The sequence below is a fragment of the Zootoca vivipara genome, chromosome 16 (assembly GCF_965207765.1).
Source record: "Zootoca vivipara chromosome 16, rZooViv2.hap1.1, whole genome shotgun sequence".
In the NCBI taxonomy this organism is placed as follows: Eukaryota; Metazoa; Chordata; class Lepidosauria; order Squamata; family Lacertidae; genus Zootoca; species Zootoca vivipara.
Window position 1 is genome coordinate 591,411 of NC_142599.1, and position 21,309 is coordinate 612,719.

The 21,309-nt window shown below is 48.1% G+C and overlaps 1 protein-coding gene across 1 annotated transcript in view; it reads left to right on the plus strand.

Annotated features, from left to right (window-relative positions):
- The first annotated feature begins 1,312 nt into the window (after nucleotides 1–1,312).
- MN1 (MN1 proto-oncogene, transcriptional regulator) overlaps nucleotides 1,313–21,309 on the plus strand; it is a 41,902-nt gene continuing 21,905 nt past the window's right edge. The window contains exon 1 of the mRNA XM_060269286.2: nucleotides 1,313–5,115. Coding sequence (XP_060125269.2) covers nucleotides 1,725–5,115 — 3,391 coding nt within the window. The 5' untranslated portion in view covers nucleotides 1,313–1,724. The remainder of the gene's footprint in view (nucleotides 5,116–21,309) is intronic.

Consider the following 21,309-nt stretch of genomic DNA (forward strand, 5'->3'; position numbering starts at 1 on the left):
TCGGCGGGAGGCTTTTCACGGCGCCAGCCAGGGTAGGCTGGGACCCGGACTCCGGCGGTACCGGTAGGAGGGGAGGGCTTGCCACTCGCCTGCCGCGGGCGACCAGCGAGCTGCCTGGAGGAGCCCCTACCGCTGCTGCCGGTCGCTCTCCAGCGCCCGCCCGTCACTTTGCTAAGTAATAATTTCCCTGTCCAATTCCATTCCTTTTCTAGTTCTGAAATCTCGAAGCCATCAGCAAGGAGGATAGTTCACATGAAAACTAATTACACAAAATCAATATTTAATCACAGCCCGGCATCCTGATCCTGCAGAAAAATCCTTTAAAAACTCTCCTGCCATATACAAAGACTTCTTCGGGGCCGCTTATTTATAGATCTCATTGGGGAGGCGGGGGAAGCGCCCGCGGTGTATTTTAAAGGGGGGGGGGAGCGCGCGAAAGTCTCGGAGTGGGGAGGTGGTGGACGCCAAGCGGCTCTGAGAAGGCTTGAGGGGCGGCAGCGGGCTCCCCCCCCCTGAGAAGGCTTGAGGGGCGGCAGCGGGCTCCCCCTCGGGACCCCGAGTCAGGCCCCAAAGGAAAAGACCGCGCTTTTGTTTCTGCTTGGGGGGCGGGGCGGGTGTGTGTGTAAACAAGTTGTTTGCCCCAGTTGTTTGTCGCCGTCTGCTTCGGGCTTTCCCGCACGGCCACAGCGGACTTTTCGTGGGACAGTCGAGGAGAGGACGGGGACGGGATATAAATTTGTAATGGCCGGATAGATTTCAGCCCCCGTGGAGGTCGGCGGGCGAGGCGTGTTCGCACCCAGATGATGGGGATAAATATTTCATAAAGAGCAGCGCAGATATTAAATGACACCCTATTGATTCGGGGATGCCAGGCCCATTCATTCCCCCGCCGGCGCACTAATTGCTCTCTTAAGGAGGCGCCGCAGCGGCAGGGCGGCGGGCGGCCTCCATCGTTTCCCCGGCTCCGGCGCAACCAGGCAGCGAAGTCCGCCGGCTGCCGGCAGCAGGCTTCCCCTTTCGCCAGCAAACGCTGGAGATGACACCCGGCGCCTCGCGATGGGACGCGGATCCGTTTGGAGGGCGGGGGCGACACCGTGCACGAGTGGCAGCAGGGACAAGCAGTGCCCCCCGGCCGCGCTCCTCCCGCTGGTCAGGGCTGAGTCCCTCCCTCGTCGCGAGCAGCTTCGCCGAGTGCGCGTTCGGGAGAGCCACCTTAAGGAGGAGCCCCGCCCCGCCGGAGCGCTCATTGGCGCAGCCCTAATGGCTGGAATGGATTGCTGAAATGCAAAACTTGTTGCTGTTTCTTGTGCGCGGCGTGAGAGCGAGCGAGCGAGCGAGCGCAAAAGCGGCAGGCAGGCGGGCGGGCGGGCGGGCGGGCGAGCGCCTCGCAGCAGCAACGCCGCGCGGCAGCCGAGGACAACGAGCCCGCGAACCTCAGCTTCTTGCGGGGCTCGGGGTCCAGTTGTCGGCTGGCCATGAGGCGGAGCCCGCCTCCCTGCGAGCCGAGTCCATGAGCGGCGGGCCGCCGAGGGAGCTTCGGGCGCGCCTCGCCCGCGGCCGCTCCAGCGCCGGGCAGCAACTTTCCCGCAAGATGTGAGCCGGGCGCGCGGGGTGTCCTCCCTCCTTGCGTCGCTGCAGCAGCCGGCTGGCCGCCCGTCATGTCCCCCCAGTGACGGATTGACCCGGCCGGCCAGGGAACGAGGAAAGGAGCGGGCGGCGGCGGGATGTTCGGGCTGGAGCAGTTCGAGCCGCAGGGTAGCGGCAGGAGCGGCGAGCGCGGCGGCGGCGGCGGCGGCTTCGGCCCGAGCATGGGCTCGCACTTCAAGCCGTCCCCTTTCCACGGCGGGACCCCCGGAGGCGAGTCGGGGACCCTGGGCGCCCTGAGCGAGCCCTCCTCGGCCATGCTGGCCATGAACTTGAACTTGCCCGGGGAGGCGTACGGCTTCCACGCCTCACGCGGGGGCCACGCGGAACTGCAGCAGGCCCAGCCTGTCCACGGGTTCTTCGGCAGCCAGCAGCCTTCGCACGGCGCCCACCAGCCGCCGCCGCCGCACTTCGGAAGCGGGGGCTTCGGGTCCGAGCCGAGCGCCTCCTGCCTTCACGGCGGCCGGCTCCTCAGCTACCCAGGCGGCCAGCAAACCTTCGCTGCTGACGGTTACGAACAGCATCTGGCTGAGGGCCAGGCAGGCGGGGACGGCTTCGGGCAGCAGAGGGCAGGTCCCCTCCAGGACTTCCAGCCGCAACAGCAGCACCATAATCCAGGCGTGCCGGCCCCCTGCCTCCCGCTGGATCAGTCGCCCAACCGCGCGGCCTCCTTCCACGGCCTGCCAGGGGCCGCCACCTCGGAGCCGCACGGCCTCGACTCGCAAAGGCGCCTCCCCAGCCAAGGAGCGGCCGCGGTGGAGTCCCTGGAGTACAGTTACCCGAGCAGCGAGAGTCATTTCGACCTGCCCGTCTTCTCGCCGTCGGAGGCCGACGGGCAACTGCCCCACTACGGGGCCAGTAGGCAGCAAGTGCCACCAGGCGGGGGGAACTTTCCCGGGCCCTCCTCTGCCCTGCCCCGAGGGCCCGGCGGCCTAGGCAAGGTGCATCCCCAGCAGCAGCAGCAGCAGCACGGCGGCGGGGGCGGCGTGTTTTTCGAGAGATTTGGGAGCGCTCGCAAGATGTCGGTGGGCCTGGAGCCGAGCCTGGGCGCCGGCAGGCACCCTTTAATGCAGCAGCACCAGCCGCCGCCGCCGCCGCCGCCGGGGGTCCTGCTGGCCAGACAGAACTCGTGCCCGCCGGCTCTGCCCCGGCAGCAGCCCTGCCCCGAGGGCAACGCGGCCAACCCGGGCCTTCAGGACGGCGGCCCGCTCCTACAAGGCCAGCACGCGCAGTTCGAGTACCCCATCCACCGGCTGGAGAACAGGAGCCTGCAGCATCCTTACGGGCCGGGCGAGCCGGTCTTTAGCGTTCACCACCACCCGCCGGCTCAGCAGCCTCCCAACCAGCGGCTGCAACACTTCGACGCCCCTGCATACATGAACGTGGCCAAACGGCCCCGCTTCGACTCCTGGAGCGGCGGCAGCGGCGGCGCGGGCATGCACAGCGCCAGCCTGGACAGTCACCTCTCGCCCTCGGCTGCCTACCCGGGTCTGCCGGGAGACTTCACGCCGCCGGGGCCCGAGAGCTTCCCGCCGCCGGGCGCTGACCACCAGGCGGCTCTGCAGCAGCAGCAGCAGCAGCAGCGCCAGAACGCCGCCCTGATGATCAAGCAGATGGCGGCCTCTCGCAGCCAGCAGCAGCAGCAGCAGCAGCGCCTCCGCCAGCCCAGCCTGCAGCAGCTGAGCCATCACCACCCGGGTCACCATCACCACCACCCGGGCCACCACCACGGCGAGCCCGCCTTCGAGGCGCAGGAGGGGGCCTGGTTCCCGGCGCCGCATCCTCCCTCGGCTGCGCCGGGCGCTGGGGAGTTGCTCTTCCGGCCAGGCGTGGGCGGCATGCCGGGCTTGCAGGAGCCGCCGGCGCCGCTGCGGATTCCGCCGGGGGGCGAAAGACACGTGCCCTCGCCGGGCAGCCTGCACGGCCAATTCGGCCTGAGTCCGCCCTTGGAGCGCAGCAGGCCGGGCCCGCCGGACTTCGCGGCCCAGCAGGGCTTCCCCTTCGGCGCCTCCAGCCGCCAGGCCACTCCGCACAGCGCCTCGCCCGCCTCCTACGGGCCCCCGACGGACTTCCAGCCCTCTGGGCCGCCGCCTCAGCCGCCCCGGCCGCCGCAGTCCAGCAACAAGCTGGGCGCGTTGTCTCTCGGCTCCTTCTCGAAAGGGAGCGTGGTGGGCGGGGTGGCGGGGCCTCCCGGTAGCGGCGCCAGCAGCAGCGGGGCCCCGGGCCCCAAGGAGAGCAGCGGTCTCTTCGGGCAGAGCTGCCTGGCGGCCCTCTCGACGGCGTGCCAGAACATGATCGCCAGCCTGGGCGCGCCCAACCTCAACGTCACCTTCGGCAAGAAGGGCGCTCCGGCTGCAGTGAGCGGAGGCGTCGGGGCCGGGAGCGAAGGCCCCAAGCGTAGCAAGCTCGGCCCGGCCGAGCCTCCCGAGCCAGGCAGCGGCGGACCTCAGCCGCCCGCTGCGGCCCCGCCGGCCCCGGGCGAGAGCGGCCTGTCCCCCAATTACTCGCCCGGCCCGGGCCCCGACGCCAAGGCAGGAGGCGTGCGGGGTCGGGGGCGCAGGAAACGGGACAGCGGGCATGTCAGCCCAGCCGCCGGAGCGGGCGGCGGCGGCGGCTTTTTTGACAAGTACGGCCCCCCGGCCGGGGTGGAAGGCGGTAGTCCCGGGCAGGGGACAGAAAGGGGAGGCGGCACTCCGCAACTCCACGAGCCCCACAAGGCACTGAGCTCGCCCCCTTCGGCTTGGGCCAAGGGAGGCGGCGGCGACCTCCTCCTCCCGCTGCCGCCGCCCCCGCCGCCTCTTTCCGAGCAGCCCGAGCTGCTGCCCTCCCTGGAGAAGGCGGATTCCTGCTCGCCCCGCGGCGCAGGTGACTTCCCCGACGAGGCCGGCAACGAGGACGAGGTGTCGTCGAGTTCCGACAACCAGCTGGCCAAGGGCTGCCCGGCGGGGCGCAGTCCGGTGCAGCCCCGTCCGGGGGACCACGCACTACTGAACGGACAGAAGGCCTCCCTGGCCCAGCTCAGCCTCCACGCCGGCGGAGGCAGCAACTCTACCTCCAGCCCCGACAGCTACGGCGGCGGCCCCCCCACCAGCGCCGGCGGCCCGGTCCAGGACGAGATCCACCCGCTGGAGATCCTGCAGGCGCAGATCCAGCTGCAGCGGCAGCAGTTCAGCATCTCCGAGGACCAGCCTCTGGGCCTCAAGAGCGCCAAGAAGCCCCCCGACGGCCCCGCCGGAGCTGGAGGCGGCAGCACCCAGAACGGCGACAGCGCCGAGCTGAGCAGCTGCTGCGCCGCCGCCGCCGAGAGCGGCAAGGGAGCCATGAGCACCATCGACCTGGACTCGCTGATGGCCGAGCACTCGGCCGCCTGGTACCTGCCCAGCGACAAGGCCCTCCTGGAGGGGCAGGACGACGACGACAAGGCCCTGGCGCCCTGGGAGAAAGCCAAGTCGCTCAACCCCAGCAAAGAAGGTACGGGGGCGCGCGGAAGAGGGGGCGGCGGGGAGGGGGGGAAGCGGCGCTGGTCCGGCCGACCTGGGTTGCTTCTCGGGGCTCCCCTTCCTTCCTCCTGCTCACAGAAGCACAACCTGGTGGCTCTGCCAAAGGATAGCGGAAGGCAGGTAGGAAGTGGAATCCAGCCCCCTTGGCCCAGGACATGGCCCTTCTTGGCCCTCCCTCTTCTTGGGTCCCATGCAGGTGGAGGATGAAGCAGGCGCTGGGAAGGATCAGCCACAAAAACTTGTGCCAACTAAGGTTGGCACCATTCCTACCGACCCCTTGCCTTTCCTCATGCTTGAGAAATGTGGGAGGAGAGGCAGAAGGCAGAGCTAGTATTTTTGTGTCTCCCGCACTGCTTGTGTGATGTGGGGGTGCTAGTGCAGGGTGCAAGTTTCCAACAATGGGATGTATGTTCTTGCCAGGATCGCTGCTTTAGGAAAAGGCAGCTTCTTCAAGGCTCATGTGTGAATAATTCCTTTGAGGTGTCCCACATGTGCCCTTAGCTGTGCTGGGGTTTTGCTCCTTCCGCCCTCAGAATTATCGAAAGGTACTCATGGCAGCATCACATAGCGCAGACTCTTTGAGCGTATTTGCCTGACTCTTTGAAATAAGCGCAGTGCATTGCATGCACAAATGCACTTCAGTAGCATTTAAGTAAGAGGAGAGGAACTGTGTGCCTGGTTAAATTTATTTATTCATCTTAGGAATCTCTGGTTTTGTTGTCGTTCCTAAGGTGCATTTGATTGATCCCAATTCAGGTGTTGCGTTGAAGTAATTAAATATAGTAATACTGTAAATAAAAAAGTTAGAGGAGCAGATATTGCTTAGTTTTTCCTTTTTAGGTCAGACTTAAAATGTGTTGATTGCTAAAGCTAGGCAGTTACAATGTTATTCTTCATTTGGTGGAACTCTAGGTTAGTGAATGGAAAGGCAGGGCAGCAGGACCTGGTGAATTGTGCCCAGTGACTTCTTCATTTGATGATCATTTGTAGATGGAATTCAGTAGATGGGTATGATCTCTGTGAAACAAGATAATGAGCTGACAACTGGGGAATACTAGCCATCGGGTGTTCCTTTTTTTGTTGTTGAGCCTTGTGTTTTTAGGGTATGTGGAAAGGTTTCGGGGTGGCTGTTTGAGAAACTCCCCACTCCCCTGACTTTCCTGTCTTTGGCTTTGTCGAATATGAATGCTGCCTTTGCTGTTTGTCTCTTTGTTCCCTGGCCAAGCCAGTGCAGGGAGCTTCTTTTTCTGAGGCAGAGAGTGTTTAGCATGCGCTGCAGATGCTGTGGAGCCCATCAGCATTCTTCAGGCTTCATCCAGGCAAGGACATAAATTGGTTTGTTGGGGGGTGGGGGCTTTTCCATTTTTAAATGGAGTTTCACACAGCATCCTTCCTGGCTCCTTCTTTTATTGTTTCTTGTACACAACATCTAGATGTGACTGGATCAATAGCTAGTTAGCACAAATCACAGCTCCCGTCACCTCTACCTTGCCAGACACACACGTAAGTTGTGCACACTTGTTCCCTATAAGTACAATCGGATTAGAAAGGAGAGAAATAACTTGACCATCTTAATTTGTTTCTAAGAAACACACAGGTGAAAAACTTCTAAGCAATGCTTTGCTTCATATCATTGATGTTTTGAGATCACACATTGGCCACAATGCAGTGAAAGAGTTAGGTGGGTTTAAGCCTGATATTTGCATGATTTTCATTTCAATGATTCCTCTCATTGTGTTGTGATTTGCAACAACTTTAAAGGCAGCAGCCCTTATTGTTCATACCATGCTAAAAAAAGGCATTGTTGTTTAACCTGCCAGCTTTCTGAGCAGAAAGCTACCATCATATTACTGGGTCTAAAATTAAACTTAAGATACTGATCTAACTTTGCCAATGGCATGAGTAGAAAAACATAGCCAATTTCTGAACATTTGTCCTTAAGAAGACTAACAGAGGTATGTAGAGAATTACAGGAGGTGTTTTTGCCAAAGGTTACCAAATATTTCAGGATTTATGCAGTTGAACAAATGAACCGTATGCAGGAGGAAAAGGGGCCGCCTTTACATTCTTTAAAAAATAATAATCTGACAAATATAATATATTTATTTTGGTCCAAAGACCCACAAAAACATTTTCAAAAGCAAAATAAAACAGAAAATCAGGGAAAGGAGGCCAAGGCAGCCGCTCTGCTTTATCCAGAGCATGTAGGTTTCTGTTTTTTTATTACAATACTGTACTTTTGAGAGGGCAAATATACCTATATTAGAAGTCAACCAGGACCTTTAAAACAGAGCCTGTTCACACTTTGCTGCTGCATCATCATTTTTTAAAAATGATACATAAAATGAAACAAAGCCAAACATTTATTTAGAAGTGTTCATGCAGTGCTGCTATTCTGTGAGTTTGTGAGTGAAGAATAGTGGGATTGGAAGCTACCAGGCTTTGGAAGTTAGGCTGTGCCTTGTTCCTGAGGATTTCTTGGAAACACTTGGTCATTAAGAACTTCAGACATAAGCATTTTTCTTTTTTCCACGCTTAGCTGCAGTTTAACATCAGCTGCAGTGTAAGAATTCATCCCCCCCCCCTCTCTCTCTGTCATATATCCCATAGCTATTCTAATTATAGCAGTTAACAATCTGTGAAGACCCTTTTTTACTGGAGAAATGCACTGTTGAAATCAACTACCATATCTCATTTCTGTTTATTTTATTTGTATAGATGTGTTTTTAGGTTTCTATTGGTTTTGTTATAATTGGTTTTAATGTATATGCTCTTTATGTACTGGTAAGTAGTTTTGGGTCAGTTTTGTGAGAAAAGTGCTTAGTAAATATATAAATAATTTTAGTTTAAAATTAGTATGCGTAGATATAACACATGGATCTATATTTATGAATAACCTTGTTGAATTTGTGTATGTCAGAAATGTAATACAGATCTGATACAGGTTTAAAACTCTAGGAAGCCAAAATAAGCAAAACCCATACCTTTTTTTAAAAGACTGGACTAGAATCTTCTATAGTGACTCCTAGCAGCAAAGGATGACATTTCAGTAGCAAACATGTGATAGGGCCGTTTACAGTTAAAACAAACTTGGAAAGGCAATATCAATTTATCTGTCTGTCCTTTGCTCTGGAACAGTTCCACAAAACTCAATGGGCGTGTTCCCGGGATGAATGGAGTGAGGAGGTATTTTGGGGTTACAGTCTCAGGGTGGTTTCCCATGTAGCAGCAGGGGGGATTCTGCAGCTGTCTATTTTGCTCCTACTTCTCACGTTTAGAAAGTAGCATAGAGCAGAATGAGACCGTTGTACCATTTATATGCATGGTGGTATACACATTTTATTTCTAAGTGGAATTTATCTTTGAGTATAAAAATATCAGTATGGAGTGATGATAGATTCTGTCTAGAAATAAGCTCCCCTGCATTCGGATCCTAGACACCTTCCTGAGAAGGAAGTTTCCTCTTATTTACTTGGGAGTATATTGCCAACTTAAATCAAGGTGACATTTTTCCTTGTTTCGGTATATACAGTCACGTTTGTTGCACACTCTATTTCTTTCATGAATAAGCAAGAAAAGTGCTACAAAGCCCATTCTTTCTGTTCAATTTCTTCTGTCCTTGATTTCTTCATTAGAACTTCTTAAGATCCATCTCAGTTGGACACACACCCCTGACGCAGTCCCATAGGAACAGGCAGCCTTAAACAACTTAGGTGGCTGTCAAGCAAAATGTAAATAGATGTGGTTACGCTCTGCGGCTGTTGCATTTTTATTCACAGGCCTTTGCAGGGCATTTAGCTACTGTTTGTTGGTCTGGAAGCATGTCATAGCTCTCATAAATCTGTCCTTGTAACAAGCCAGCAGGTAGAGCAGACAGAACTCTTAACGGGACAACCTGCTTAGCATGAAACATTTATTTGTGCCCTGAATGAAGGCTTGGATGAGTCTGTGGGCCAAAGCTGTGGCCTCTTTCATCTCCTAGTGTAGTCTTGGGTAGTCTTTATTTTTAAAGTTTCTGATCTGCATGAGGGAATAGCTTCACTTGTCGAGACTTGTTTATAACTTGCAGAAAATTCCAAGCACCCTCAAAAAACAGTATTTAGGTTGAAATAGATTTATGACATAAGAGCTATTATAAACAGGTAACCTGATTAAATACTGCCGGTGTCATAAAACTGTTAATCTCAATTATTTGGTTCCAAAGCAGCATTTAAACTTATGTGAGGTATTTTAACAACATTGACAATGTAGCTTCCATCACCAAGTTGTTACATGATACAGTCTATTGATATGAAATATGCATCATTAATAAATAATCTGGGTTAGTGGTGTGATTTATGAGACAAACTCACTTGTGGAAAGAGATTAAGACATTCATGTAGTTCGAGTTTTACATTTAACAAGCTTTAAAAATTTATTTGTGCAATTTTTTTTAAAAAAATGAAATAAACCAAACTTCTTTTAGGTGATTTGATTTAATTCATTTGTCTCTCAACAGTGAAGTATTTCATAGTCATTTGATGGGGAAAATAATTCTGGTCAGTCTTTTCATTTGTCTTTCCTGTCTTCTGTTTTCTACATTTCTGGACAGTTCTCAGGAGAAAATGTGCATAGTTTTTATAAAACAGCTGGTGCTGAAGAATTGGGCTGTAAGTATAGAACGGTTAAAACCTTTCTCCATGTTTATCTGTGAGAATAACTGGAGGTAGCTTACATCTGCTGACAGACATAAGCACAAATAGCCTTGCATTGAATTAAGTCCATCCGTTCCCCCCATATTTTTTTAAAAACCTTAAATCTCAGTTTGTGGCACATTTGTGGTGCTACATGTAAACGGGAATTTTAATTTGCACATCGAATTGGAGCAAGCAGGAGAATTCCCCCCCTGTTCTCAACATGCTGTGTGAAAGTACGGTATGTTCTGCTGCCTTGAATTGTTGGGCGTTAAATTTGAGTAGCATGTTCCAGATTAACACAGGGAATGTGTAGCATAGTGAAATCAGGTTTAGGAGAAATGGCGTATGTTTAGAATTGAGTTTTTCTGAAATGCAAATATTAGGTGTCATTTAAATGTACAGTATTGATTTACTGTTTATACAGTATGGTTTTGTAAGAATCTTACACTAAAAGTGGTTTGCATGAACTGCAGAGGAGGAGGAGGAGGATAAGGAGGATGTGGGTAACGTTTTAATACAACCCAGTGACAATTTAGTGCTTCTCCCGTACATACAGAAGTATTCGTAGACATATAAATTTACATAGGCAATATAATAATAATAATAATAATAATAATAATAATAATAATAATTTTATTATTTCTACCCCACCCATCCGGCTGGCTCTCCCCAGGCACTCTGGGCATCTTCCAAAAGAAGGTTAAACATACATTAAAGGTACAAATACTGAACAACCACTATCTTACTGGATATGTGTTTCCACATAACCCAAATCACATTTCATAAAATGAGCCTTGCCTTTTCCCCTCCCCCCCTCTTTCTACAAAATAAGTTATTAGATTTCCCACTGTAGATTTTTGAAACTGCATTGGACATTTAGAATATCTGATGTGGGAAATTTGGCTTTCTTGCATCCTTTGTAGTGCTCTTCCTGTAGCCCATCTTAAACCAGGAATGCACTATTTGCCTATTGGTGTAAATGTGTGTTGACTATAACAACTGATAGTTTATTTTGGTGAGCCGGAGCAAGCCTTCCACTAGTGTTTTCTAGTTATTTTTGCACATTACAGGAATCTTTGGAAGAGTGTTAACTTTTAAAAAAATCCTGCTTAAAATTGGAAGGTGGGCAAAAGCTTCTTCAGTGATATCCTAAGAATATTTCTCTTTGATTAGCAATGCATTTGGAACCTGACTTGATAACCTACTATTTATAGTCTGCATTTTAAAATTAAGTATTAATTGGGGCACAGGCAGTTTAGAAATGTGATGTAATTATACTGCCTAATAAAGTTCTAGGCATTGGTCTATTGTTGTATTACGGCCTCTAGTTTTCATTAAAAATGGGTGGACAACCTCAGTTGTTTTTAGTGGTGTAAAGCATGTGGGAGAAAAGCCCGTTGCAATGTTCAGTTTGCGCATGAATGGGACAACTGGGATTAGGTGCTCCCTTCCACTGGTCCCTCTCTCCCCCTTGGGCCCTTTCTGCTCAAATGTAGCAATCACATTTCTTTCAGCATGACATACATTTAAAGATTACGTGGCAGAGATCTTCAGATTCCTCTTAAACCTTGGGCTGTGTGAATTTTACCAGCTGGAGGGATAATCCATTAATTTTAACTAGCTGATTTTCTTAATGCTTCAAAGGGAACATCTTAGATGATAGTGCACTGCAAAAAATATTAGCCAAAAGCCTCTAATTGTTGGCTCCTCTGCTTTCAAATGATGGAAGTGATGTTTAGTTTTTATGTGGAACTGAGTCGCCTGGACCTCCTGAGTGTAATTTACTATGTGCTTAGCATGGAGGCGCCAGTTGGATGTTACAAGGGATTGTGTAAGTTAATGCTCAGAGTTTGATGCTGAGAAGGATTTGTTCCCTACATTTTCTTTTTAAATTTCAATAAGCAAATAAAGAGCTTTTGGGTCTGTGGGGGTTCTAGAGGCCATGTGTGGCTGGTGGGTGTGTAACTTCTGTTGATCTGGGAGCCTTTGAAACCTGTTTGTAGCCGCCAATAATTGCACCTAAGATAAATTTGCAACGTGGGTTCTCTCAACTTTATTTAGGGGCCAAAGCACTACTTGGAATAATCTGTAGATTTATTGGTTTTAATAAATAAATTATAACAATGTGTGTTAGGTATTGGACTAACCTGAGATATTAAGTGCTGAAGACTTTTGTACAAAGAAGACTTTGTTTGAATAATTTAATTTTTATGTGGGACCATTGTTTTTCTCAAAAAGCTGAGAACATGGTCGACTCTTTAAATAGCATCAAATGTTGCCGACATTTAGACCTTAATATTTTAACTGATCACTTAGCGCGGAATTATCTGTATGTTTATTAAGAGGTACGTCTGGGTTCAGTACTGGGTTCAGAAGGTGTGTGTAGCATTGCAACACTGCAGGGCGATCAGTTCAGTAGGATTTTCTATGACTTATATTTAGGATTGCATCCTAAATATATTATTTAATCAAAGGAAGTTACCAGCTGGACAAAATAGCACAATGACCACAATTTGTGGAAATTTCCCTTTTTAGAAGAACTTATTCAGGCAAATGTGCTTATGATGAGTATAGTTTCAATGGGTTGAAGATATAGCGGTTAGAGTAATTATTGCTCAAGGAGAGCTCATATGCTGTTTAACTTGGGTTTTTTTTAATGTGCCTTAGACATATTAAGTTTTGCAGCAGTAGAAAACCCCTTTCGGCTTGGTTTTCGGGAGGGCAGCGAGAGCTTAGCGCTGCAAATGGACCCCTCGACACTCCGCTATCCTCAGTGGAGCTTTTTGGGGGGTGCCTAGCCCTGGCACTCTCCCCTCTTGCCCCTGCAAGCCTTGGACCGATCGCCTCTTGAGGGGCGATCAGCACCATGCCGCCATTTCCAAGCGGCAGGAAACTGGAAGTATGTTTAGTATAGTTTCAATGGGTTGAAGATGTAGCGGTTAGAGTAATTATTGTTCAAGGAGAGCTTGGTTTTTTTAAAAAATGTAAATAGCTTCATTGTGCCTTGGACACATTAAGTTTTGCAAGAGTAGAAATTTTAAGGCTATCTCCCCACTAGAAATCCATTTAAAAACATAGCTTAAAAACACAGTAATCAGATTTATTTGGTATTGTGGCTTTTTAAATTATTAATACATTAAAATAAAATAAAATCCAGTTCAGCACACCAAATTGCTCCTGTTCTGAGAGTTACAACACTTTCCCCTCTCAAACTGCAACAGTTCATTTGAGGTTATATGCAAAAGTAACAAACCTCAAGGCTCTGGATACTGTAACTGCAGAACATCATTTTCATTTCGAACGTAGCTCTTCAGTGTTGGGCTCTTTGTGCTGGATTTGTGGCACTTGTGTGGGATTCTCTGTAGCCCTTGAGCCCCAGTGCACAACGCCAGAGCTCTAGATGTGACATGGTGGGATATTTATTAAGTGACTTCCTGACATATTTTTCTTTGGCGGATGCAGCCACAATCCCAATTTGGATTGGGGTCCACAGCAAGGGCTTTAAATCCCTTCCCTTGCCTCCGTTTTCAAATTTCATCCCTTCCTGCTAATAGCAGTGAAGGGGAAAATAGGCAAGCACAGACCTCTGGGCACCTGTTTCATGTGCAGAATTGCCTGAAAAGAGAGCTGTTGGGAAACTGATGCAGAATCTGGTTTTTCTTTTAAAAGAATGGGGATTTGATCACTGAAATACTTTCTTGCACTCCAATCACTGGCAGAGCATCTTTAGAAATTTCAGGCCAATTTTATGTAAATTTTAATTGCTGAAGAAAAATGGCTTGGAGTAAAACGTCAACCAGCAGCCTTTCTAAATAATAATAATAATAATAAAAATCTTGTAACTGCTTCATCTAAGGCTAAGCAAACAAAAAATGGAGATATACCTTCGTTTTGGGAGAATTGGTTGTCATTTAATGTTTAAATAAATATCAGCCCCTTTGCTGATACGAATATATTGGAAGGAACATGAACTATTAACACATGTAGAGGAGAACTAAATTAAGTTTTGGAGTGCCTGAGGCTCTGACGATTCTCCTCTCTCCTTCCCCCCCCCAGTGTGTTCTATGATATGACCCCCCCCCCGCTCTGCCCCAATGCAATTTACATTTTCACACTGGAATGAAGAGAACAGATAATCTCCTTCATAGCAAGAATCCGGAGCATGCGGTGGACGGGTGAGGGGGGGGGCAGAATGGCTACCTAGAGCCTCTTGACATGTTAGTGTTTAACATTTTGTTGTGACTTTAAAGATGACCCACAGCTCAGTTTTTAATTTATTCTCTGGCACTGCTGACCTCCAGGGTTATATCTCAAGGCAGAGGACTGGGCTGTAAGCTATTTTGGTCCCGTAGCAAAGATATCTGTGTTGACTTTTATGGACAAGGTGGCTCAAGAGAGATTGTTTCAGCCCAAGTCAGTCCCTAAGCCACCCTTTATATTTTTCCAGTGATCAGTCAGTCTTTAAACACCAACTAGTTGTTCCTGCAGCTGGTGTTGGCATTGTGAGGTGAACTGCAAATCCGAGAGAGATGCAGTTACGTCCCAACAGGAAAGAGAGAGATGGGGTGACATTTCCCTTTTGGAGTTGCCACCCCAGCTTTCTCCCTCTATGTAAAAGAGAAAAATGTACTACCGGTAGAACCTAAGCAAGGGAGCAGGGAACAGAACCAACTAGGCAATGTTTTGAACTCAGAATTCTGGTAGCAAAAATGGATCCAAAATGGACTCTTTCATTTCTTTCTGGAGTAGCTGAAAGGCAAAGTTCAAATTCCCAATCTCCTCTTCAAAGAGGTTCTGAAACTTGCAATTCTTTGTATGCTTGATCACAGCTAATGCACGGTTGTATTGGTGATACGGTATGCCGGAGGTGTAAATAATGCAGAAGTGTAACAGCGGGTATCTAAATTGGGCAGTTCCAATTTACATTAACTGGTTCTTAGTGAATATTTCTGTATGTGTGCTCGGGGAAGGCAAGGAGTTACAGTAGGCTATTTCCATCCAACTAATACAAATATATAAGCCAGAGAATGACTTTGAAAACACTTGTACTTCATGAGAGCAGCAGAGGGAATCTAATTACTGTTAGTCGCCAACTCTTGAATGCTGGCCTCATGTTTGATCAATGAAAGAAAACCAAGTCCATTCCCCACACTTCCCCATAGATGTGCTCTGTCTGACTGTGCTTTCAGATTCCAGCCACAGCCACTGAACCAGTGCTGCTTATGTCATAACTTTTCCAAATGGTGGAATTTCAGGAAATATGAGACATTCTGATATTCCATGCATGGAGTGGTGTGACTACAAGGAACCTGTGCCAGCAAGAATGGTAACTTGTTCAACCCAAGTTTCATAGAATCATAGAGTTGGAAGAGATCACAAGGGCCATCCAGTCCAACCCCCTGCCAAGCAGGAAACACCATCAAAGCATTCCTGACAGATGGCTGTCAAGCCTCCGCATAAAGACCTCCAAAGAAGGAGACTCCACCACACTCCTTGGCAGCAAATTCCACTGTCGAAAAGCTCTTACTGTCAGGAAGTTCTTCCTAATGTTTAGGTGGAATCTTCTTTCTTGTAGTTTGAATCCATTGCTCCGTATCCGCTTCTCTGGAGCAGCAGAAAACAACCTTTCACCTTCTTCTATATGACATCCTTTTATATATGTTTATATATTATATGTTTATATATTATATTATATAAGTTTGATCATAGCTGTTCTGAAAAGATGGTGCTTGCAAACTCAGATAAATGCCACTGTGCTCCTTTGTTCTTTTCTTCCAGCCTGCATTCAGTTCTGGTGGTGGGGCCAATATTGAATGCATTTCAGCTCTTTGCCAAATGAACAGCGTCAGGCCAGATTATGCGATGATGTCAGTTGGCATTTCTAAAGTTAGGAAATGAAGCTTTCTAACCCCCCCCCCCACTTCACACACTCTTAGGGTTGCAATTGATATATCTAGATGAATTGCCTGAAGGGTGCTTCTTTGCTTTTCTATCTCCTGTTATTTATTTATTTTTATTTTTTTATTTTATTTATTCATTTATTCATTCATGGGTATTTCTAGCTCTTTACTAACTGGTCCTAAGGCAGGAATAAAACAATAAAGCAAGAACAAATCAATAAACAATAACTGTGTACACATCATAATTAAAACATCCTTTTTTGGATATAACCTGGAGAGGCAGCCATCTGCAGGAAGAGTCTCTCTTGGTTGAAGATTGTCTGTATACACGTAAATATACCTGAGTTTTGCCAAGTCTAAATTTATCCATGACCTGTGGTCCTTTGTTTCCTTGAAATCCATTTGTGTAAACGACTCAAATTTTTTGGTTGCAAGTTGGCAGAACTGGGAAGAGGGTGAGGAGTGTCCCTTGAGGTTGACTGGATGGATCCTGCAGTTTCATTTTTATGTTTGCCTGTGAGAAAGGGCCTTAAACTTCAAAGGGCTTCCAAGCGGAAGTTGCTGCTTTGTCTCACCCTGGGATTGTACACAATAGCCCAGTTAGGGAACGGCAAATAGAAGATGGCGGCCTGTCTGATGTAGCAGTGGTGCGAGGCTGGTACTTGCTGTGACAATGCTTATAACCATGCTTTAGTTAGAGGTTTCCTCCTCCACCACCAGGACTCTTCTCTGGTGGCTCCCTGGTTGAGGTGGGCTCCTAAGCAGTGCTGTTTTTCTAGAAGGAGATGCTGGAACTCACCATGAACGCCTCCCTTGTTCTCTTGTAACGGCAATGGAACTGAGTTTTGGTGAGTTCCTCACCATTTCTTGGTATGCCTGGAGACTGTGCTGGTGCTTGTCTAGTGCCAGCTGCGTTAGGGGAAGGCATTTCTCTTCACCTGGACTTTTAACTTTGTATTTAAAGTGCTGCTGTTTTCTTAGTGGGGCTTTGGGGCTGTGTTCTGCTGTTGTGTTCTCTATTTCTGAATCTGATTTATTTGGTTTTAATGTTTTACAAGACTCCTGCGACATTTTTATGGAGATGTGGGGTGTGCATCTAGGAAATGAGAGAGAGAATTCGAAAGACAGTTGATTTTAAAAATCTGGACAATATCATTATTGATTTTAAATGATACGGAAAAGGATGTAGTCCTTAATTCAGTTCTGGGATGATAGTGTTATTTCAGAAAGATTAATTGCTACAGTTACTTTCAGCTAAATTCGACATGCAGAATCCCCAAACTGTGATTCTGAATTTAGGTGGCATTGTTGAAGGCACCTGCTGCCCACCCAGGCTGCAATCTTGCTCCCCGAGAGCAGTGTCTGCAGGGCAAAGTGCCTGTACAGATGGCTCCATCATGGGGAGGCAGAAATCCAGGCTCAGCCTGAAAGGTGGGGGGGGGTGCCCTTTGGTGAGCTTTGGTGAGGTTTCTGTTAATCTTACTGCTTCTCATTCTGCCTCTTGGACCTGATGTTTAACTGGACACCCCACGGTCAATCGCTCTGTAGGATTGCCACAGTAGAGCGTCTCTGCAGTCTTTGATCTTGGCGGAAGCTGCCTGTGTGTGAAAACAAGAATTTGTTTCTGGCACTAACTTGCATGGCCTCTGTTAGCCCTTTTCCAGAGGATGGATCATGGGGAGGAGAGTATTATTCATTTATTTAAAATCTTTAATACTCTGCACTTCAGTTTGACAACTTGCACAGCAATTTGCAGCTGGCATTTAAAAGCAAATAACCCCCCCCCAAAAAAACACACATTTGATTAAAAAATAAATAAAAAGCAGTGAATACAGTGAAAGAGCAGAACACCAGAGCAAAAGCAGCAAGGACAGTCCCATACAAATAATAAAAGTGTTGGATAAATAAATAAAAAAAACAAAGTCTTCAGCAGGAGGGCATAATATACGGCAGCAACTGTCAGTCCCCCTGCTGCAGAGAGCCTTCCACCAAGGAGGTCTCCTCAGCCTCACAAAGGACCTTTCTCTGTCTGCTACCCACCTAACCTAACCTCTGAAGGTAGAGCCGCCCAGAGCAAGCCCCCAGAAGGTAATATTCGGGTTTGGGCATTTTTGCATGGGAACCTGTAGTCCTGCTTCTCCAAGGGAAGGAAGGAAGAAGAAGAAAAGAGCTTTGTTGCCATTGTTATTATTGCGGGCTTGTTTTTTGTTTGTACTGTGAAATGAGAAATGGGAAGGCCTCATAGGAGGAGGACTATGGTGAGGTAGAGGAAAGCCGCAAAGACTCCCTGCTTAAAAGGCCTCTGTTCTCCCCAGTGTCTCTTGAAATACATTTCTTCCAAATTTCAGACTGGCTCCTGAAATGCTATGGCCCTGATGACATGTGTGTGTTTTAAAATCCTTATGAGAGCTTAGTCTCAGGAGTCTGTTACAGTGGTACCTCGGTTTATGAACACAATTGGTTCCGGAAGTCTGTTCATAAACTGAATCATTCATAAACTGAAGCGAACTTTCCCATTGAAAGTAATGGAAAGTGAATTAATCCGTTCCAGATGGGTCCGCGGTGTTTGTAAACCGAAAATTCGTAAACCGAGCTGTTCATAAACCGAGGTTCCACTGTATTTCCAAGAGTGGGAGGTAGAAACAGGGGAGGAATTTGAACCACTTCAGATTTCAAGGTGCTTTTATATAATTTGCACTTTCCCAAACAATACACAAACAGAAACATAAGCCACCCTTCAAAATTCCACACTTCTTCAAAATGCATATGCTAGGGTAAAGTGGGCATAAAATGCCTATATTAGTGGAAATACAAAAATGAATTAGAAAAAAATTGCACTAAATGCTGATGAGTTTGTCTCAAGGAGTTTGACTCCTTGTGATATTTGCCCAACCTTCCATAGTCAGTGCAGCTTTTCAGATTGCAAGATTCCCCTCTTTTTTCAGATTTTTCAGATTCCCCTCTTATGTGGGGAAAGGCCAGAGCCAGCTGCAGATTCAGTCACCTGCATCTTCTTTGAAAAGGGCCAGGAGACCTCTTAGCCTGAGACTCTGCAGAACTGCTGCCTATCAGAATCTATAGGGTGCTGCAATATGGTCCATTTCAGTATACGGCCGCTTTGTATGTGTTCAAAGAGCTGCATTTTCCCTGCAGCAATTATATTGCAGTTTTGAACCCTGGAAATCTTTATATCCTCCAGACAGAAGCGTTTCCTGAATCTTGGAAATGCATATTTGGAACCTGAGTAGCAAATGTATGATCACTGTGTATAAACAGATTGTTTTGGAAAGCCTTTCTTTTGTGTGTGGTGGTTATGGGCAAACACTGTGTTATGTGTTTCTGTGTGCTTGTTATTTCTTATTTTGTAAGTGACTGCGGGGAGTGGGGGAGCGCATGGCTCCTGGCTTTCCTGCCATTTACTTGTTCCTAAACAGTCTTGGGGGGAAAGTTCAAAATGCCCATTTTCCTACTTCCTTAATGTGAGTCACGGCTGTAATACAACGTATCGTTGGCCTTTGATTTGTCCTCATCTCCCTTTGCACCAGCTTCCGATGCTTTGCTTATATACACACTTTGTGTGATGCTTCTGCTGGAATAGATGCCATGAGCTATTTCCCCATATATTTGACACTTGTTCTGCTGTCAGGGGTGGTCCACAAACCACCTGTTACAGCCTTACTTTTTTAAGAAGTATAAATGGGATATATATCAGGGGGGAATGTAACTCTTGCTTCCTGGCTCTAGGAACTAATTTCATATTCTTCCTAAATAAATATGCTTGCACGTTGTATTCTTACTACCTCTAGTCACATTTGGAGAGCAGGCAGGTCTAAAGTGCCATGCAGTCACTTGTGTGAGAATTAGTAGAAAAGGTTATCAGTGAGTTGACTGTTTTATGTTCTTTCCCATACCTGCTCAGCAAAAATGTGGGGATTAACCCAACATCTGGTTAGTCTAGAGTACAGTGGTGCCTCGACTTACAAATTTAATCCGTTCCGAAGGCACCTTCGTAGGTCGAAAATTTGTAAGTCGAAAAGCGCCATTGGAAACGCGATTTTCCATAGGAATGCATTGGAAATGGAAAAATTCGTAAGTCGAAGCAACCCCATCTAAAAATTCGTAAGTTGAAAAACCCCTATCTAAAACCGCCGTGGCTTCCGTTCGGATGTCGAGAAATTCGTAAGTGTGTGGCCATTTGCCCCATTCGTTAAGTCGAAAAATTCGGTTGTCGAGTCGTTCGTAAGTCGAGGTACCACTGTACTTGAGCATCCCACCTCTTGGGGGATTCACAGCAAATCTCTTATACCAACCTAGTTAAAGCTATAGAGGATACAACAGATTTTGTAAGTACGGTAGGTGATGAAGACAACACTTCATATGATTGCATAATATGGATAAATTGGCCCAGATTTCCAGCTCTTTGCCTGAGTTGATGTATTGTTGTTTTTAAACATACATGAGAGTGCCATAAACACCAGGCCCCTTTTGCTGGGAGCATGTCTATATAACATTGAATTTAATATTCACTTTTGAATTTGCCATTACTGAATGAATAAATTACCGTATTTTTCGCTCCATAAGATGCACCTGACCAAAAGACGCACCTAATTTTTTAGAGGAGGAAAGGGGGAAAGCCCTGGTTTTTGGGGGGGGGGTCAGCTCAAAGTTGTGCAGCTTCTTGCAGCTTCTTTTGCAAATGGGAAAAGCCCGTTTGGGGGTGGATCAGGGGGGGGGGTTAGCTCACAGTTCTGCAGCTTTTTTTTGCAAAAGGGGAAAGCTCCATTTTTGAGGATCAGCTCAAAGTTGCTGAGCTTACTTTGCAAAGGGAAAAAATATCCTGTTTTATGGGGTACAACTCGCAGTTCTGCAGCTTCTTTAGGAAAGGAAAGGTAAGGGAGCCATTTCTACAGTTTCCAGACAGATAATCTAATCAGCCAGTCACATGTCGCTGCAGTCTCCATCTGCAGAACATTCAACAATGGAGGCCTGGGCAAGGGGGCGGGGCCTGGAAGGGAGCTAGTGTCCCTTATCTCCCTCCCCGATCTCTTGCAATCAGCTGCTGAGCGGGTTCCTTTCAACTCCCTCTTTCCCTCATTAGCCTTTAGTAGCTGTCCCTTTTTTTTTATTTTTAAAAAAAGCACGCCTTGCTTTTCGCCCCTGGGCAATCCGGCTCCAGGGACCATGCATTCGCTCCATAAGACGCACAGACACCCCCTCTTACTTTTTAGGAGGGAAAACCTGCGTCTTATGGAATGAAAAATACGGTAATCCATGCCTGGAGCTTTTTACTCTACAAATCCTGCCAAATATCGTAAGGAGACTCTTTTACTGCTGGGTCCTTTTGCCAAGAGGCTTATCTGACCCTGGAGAAGTGCTTTTGGTGTGTCACGTTCCTCAGGCTGAAAATATTTGTTTTGTCTCAAGGCTTTTAGTGCAGTATATGAACACAGTATTTCTGCAAGGTGCCTCAACACTAAAAATCTGCTTAGCAGGTGAGCTTTGGTTGGTGGATGCTGGTGGTAGTTGGTTTATATAGAATTTTTACATGGAGTGCTTTATGTTGCCTGTTCCTGTGCTTAACTACAATAC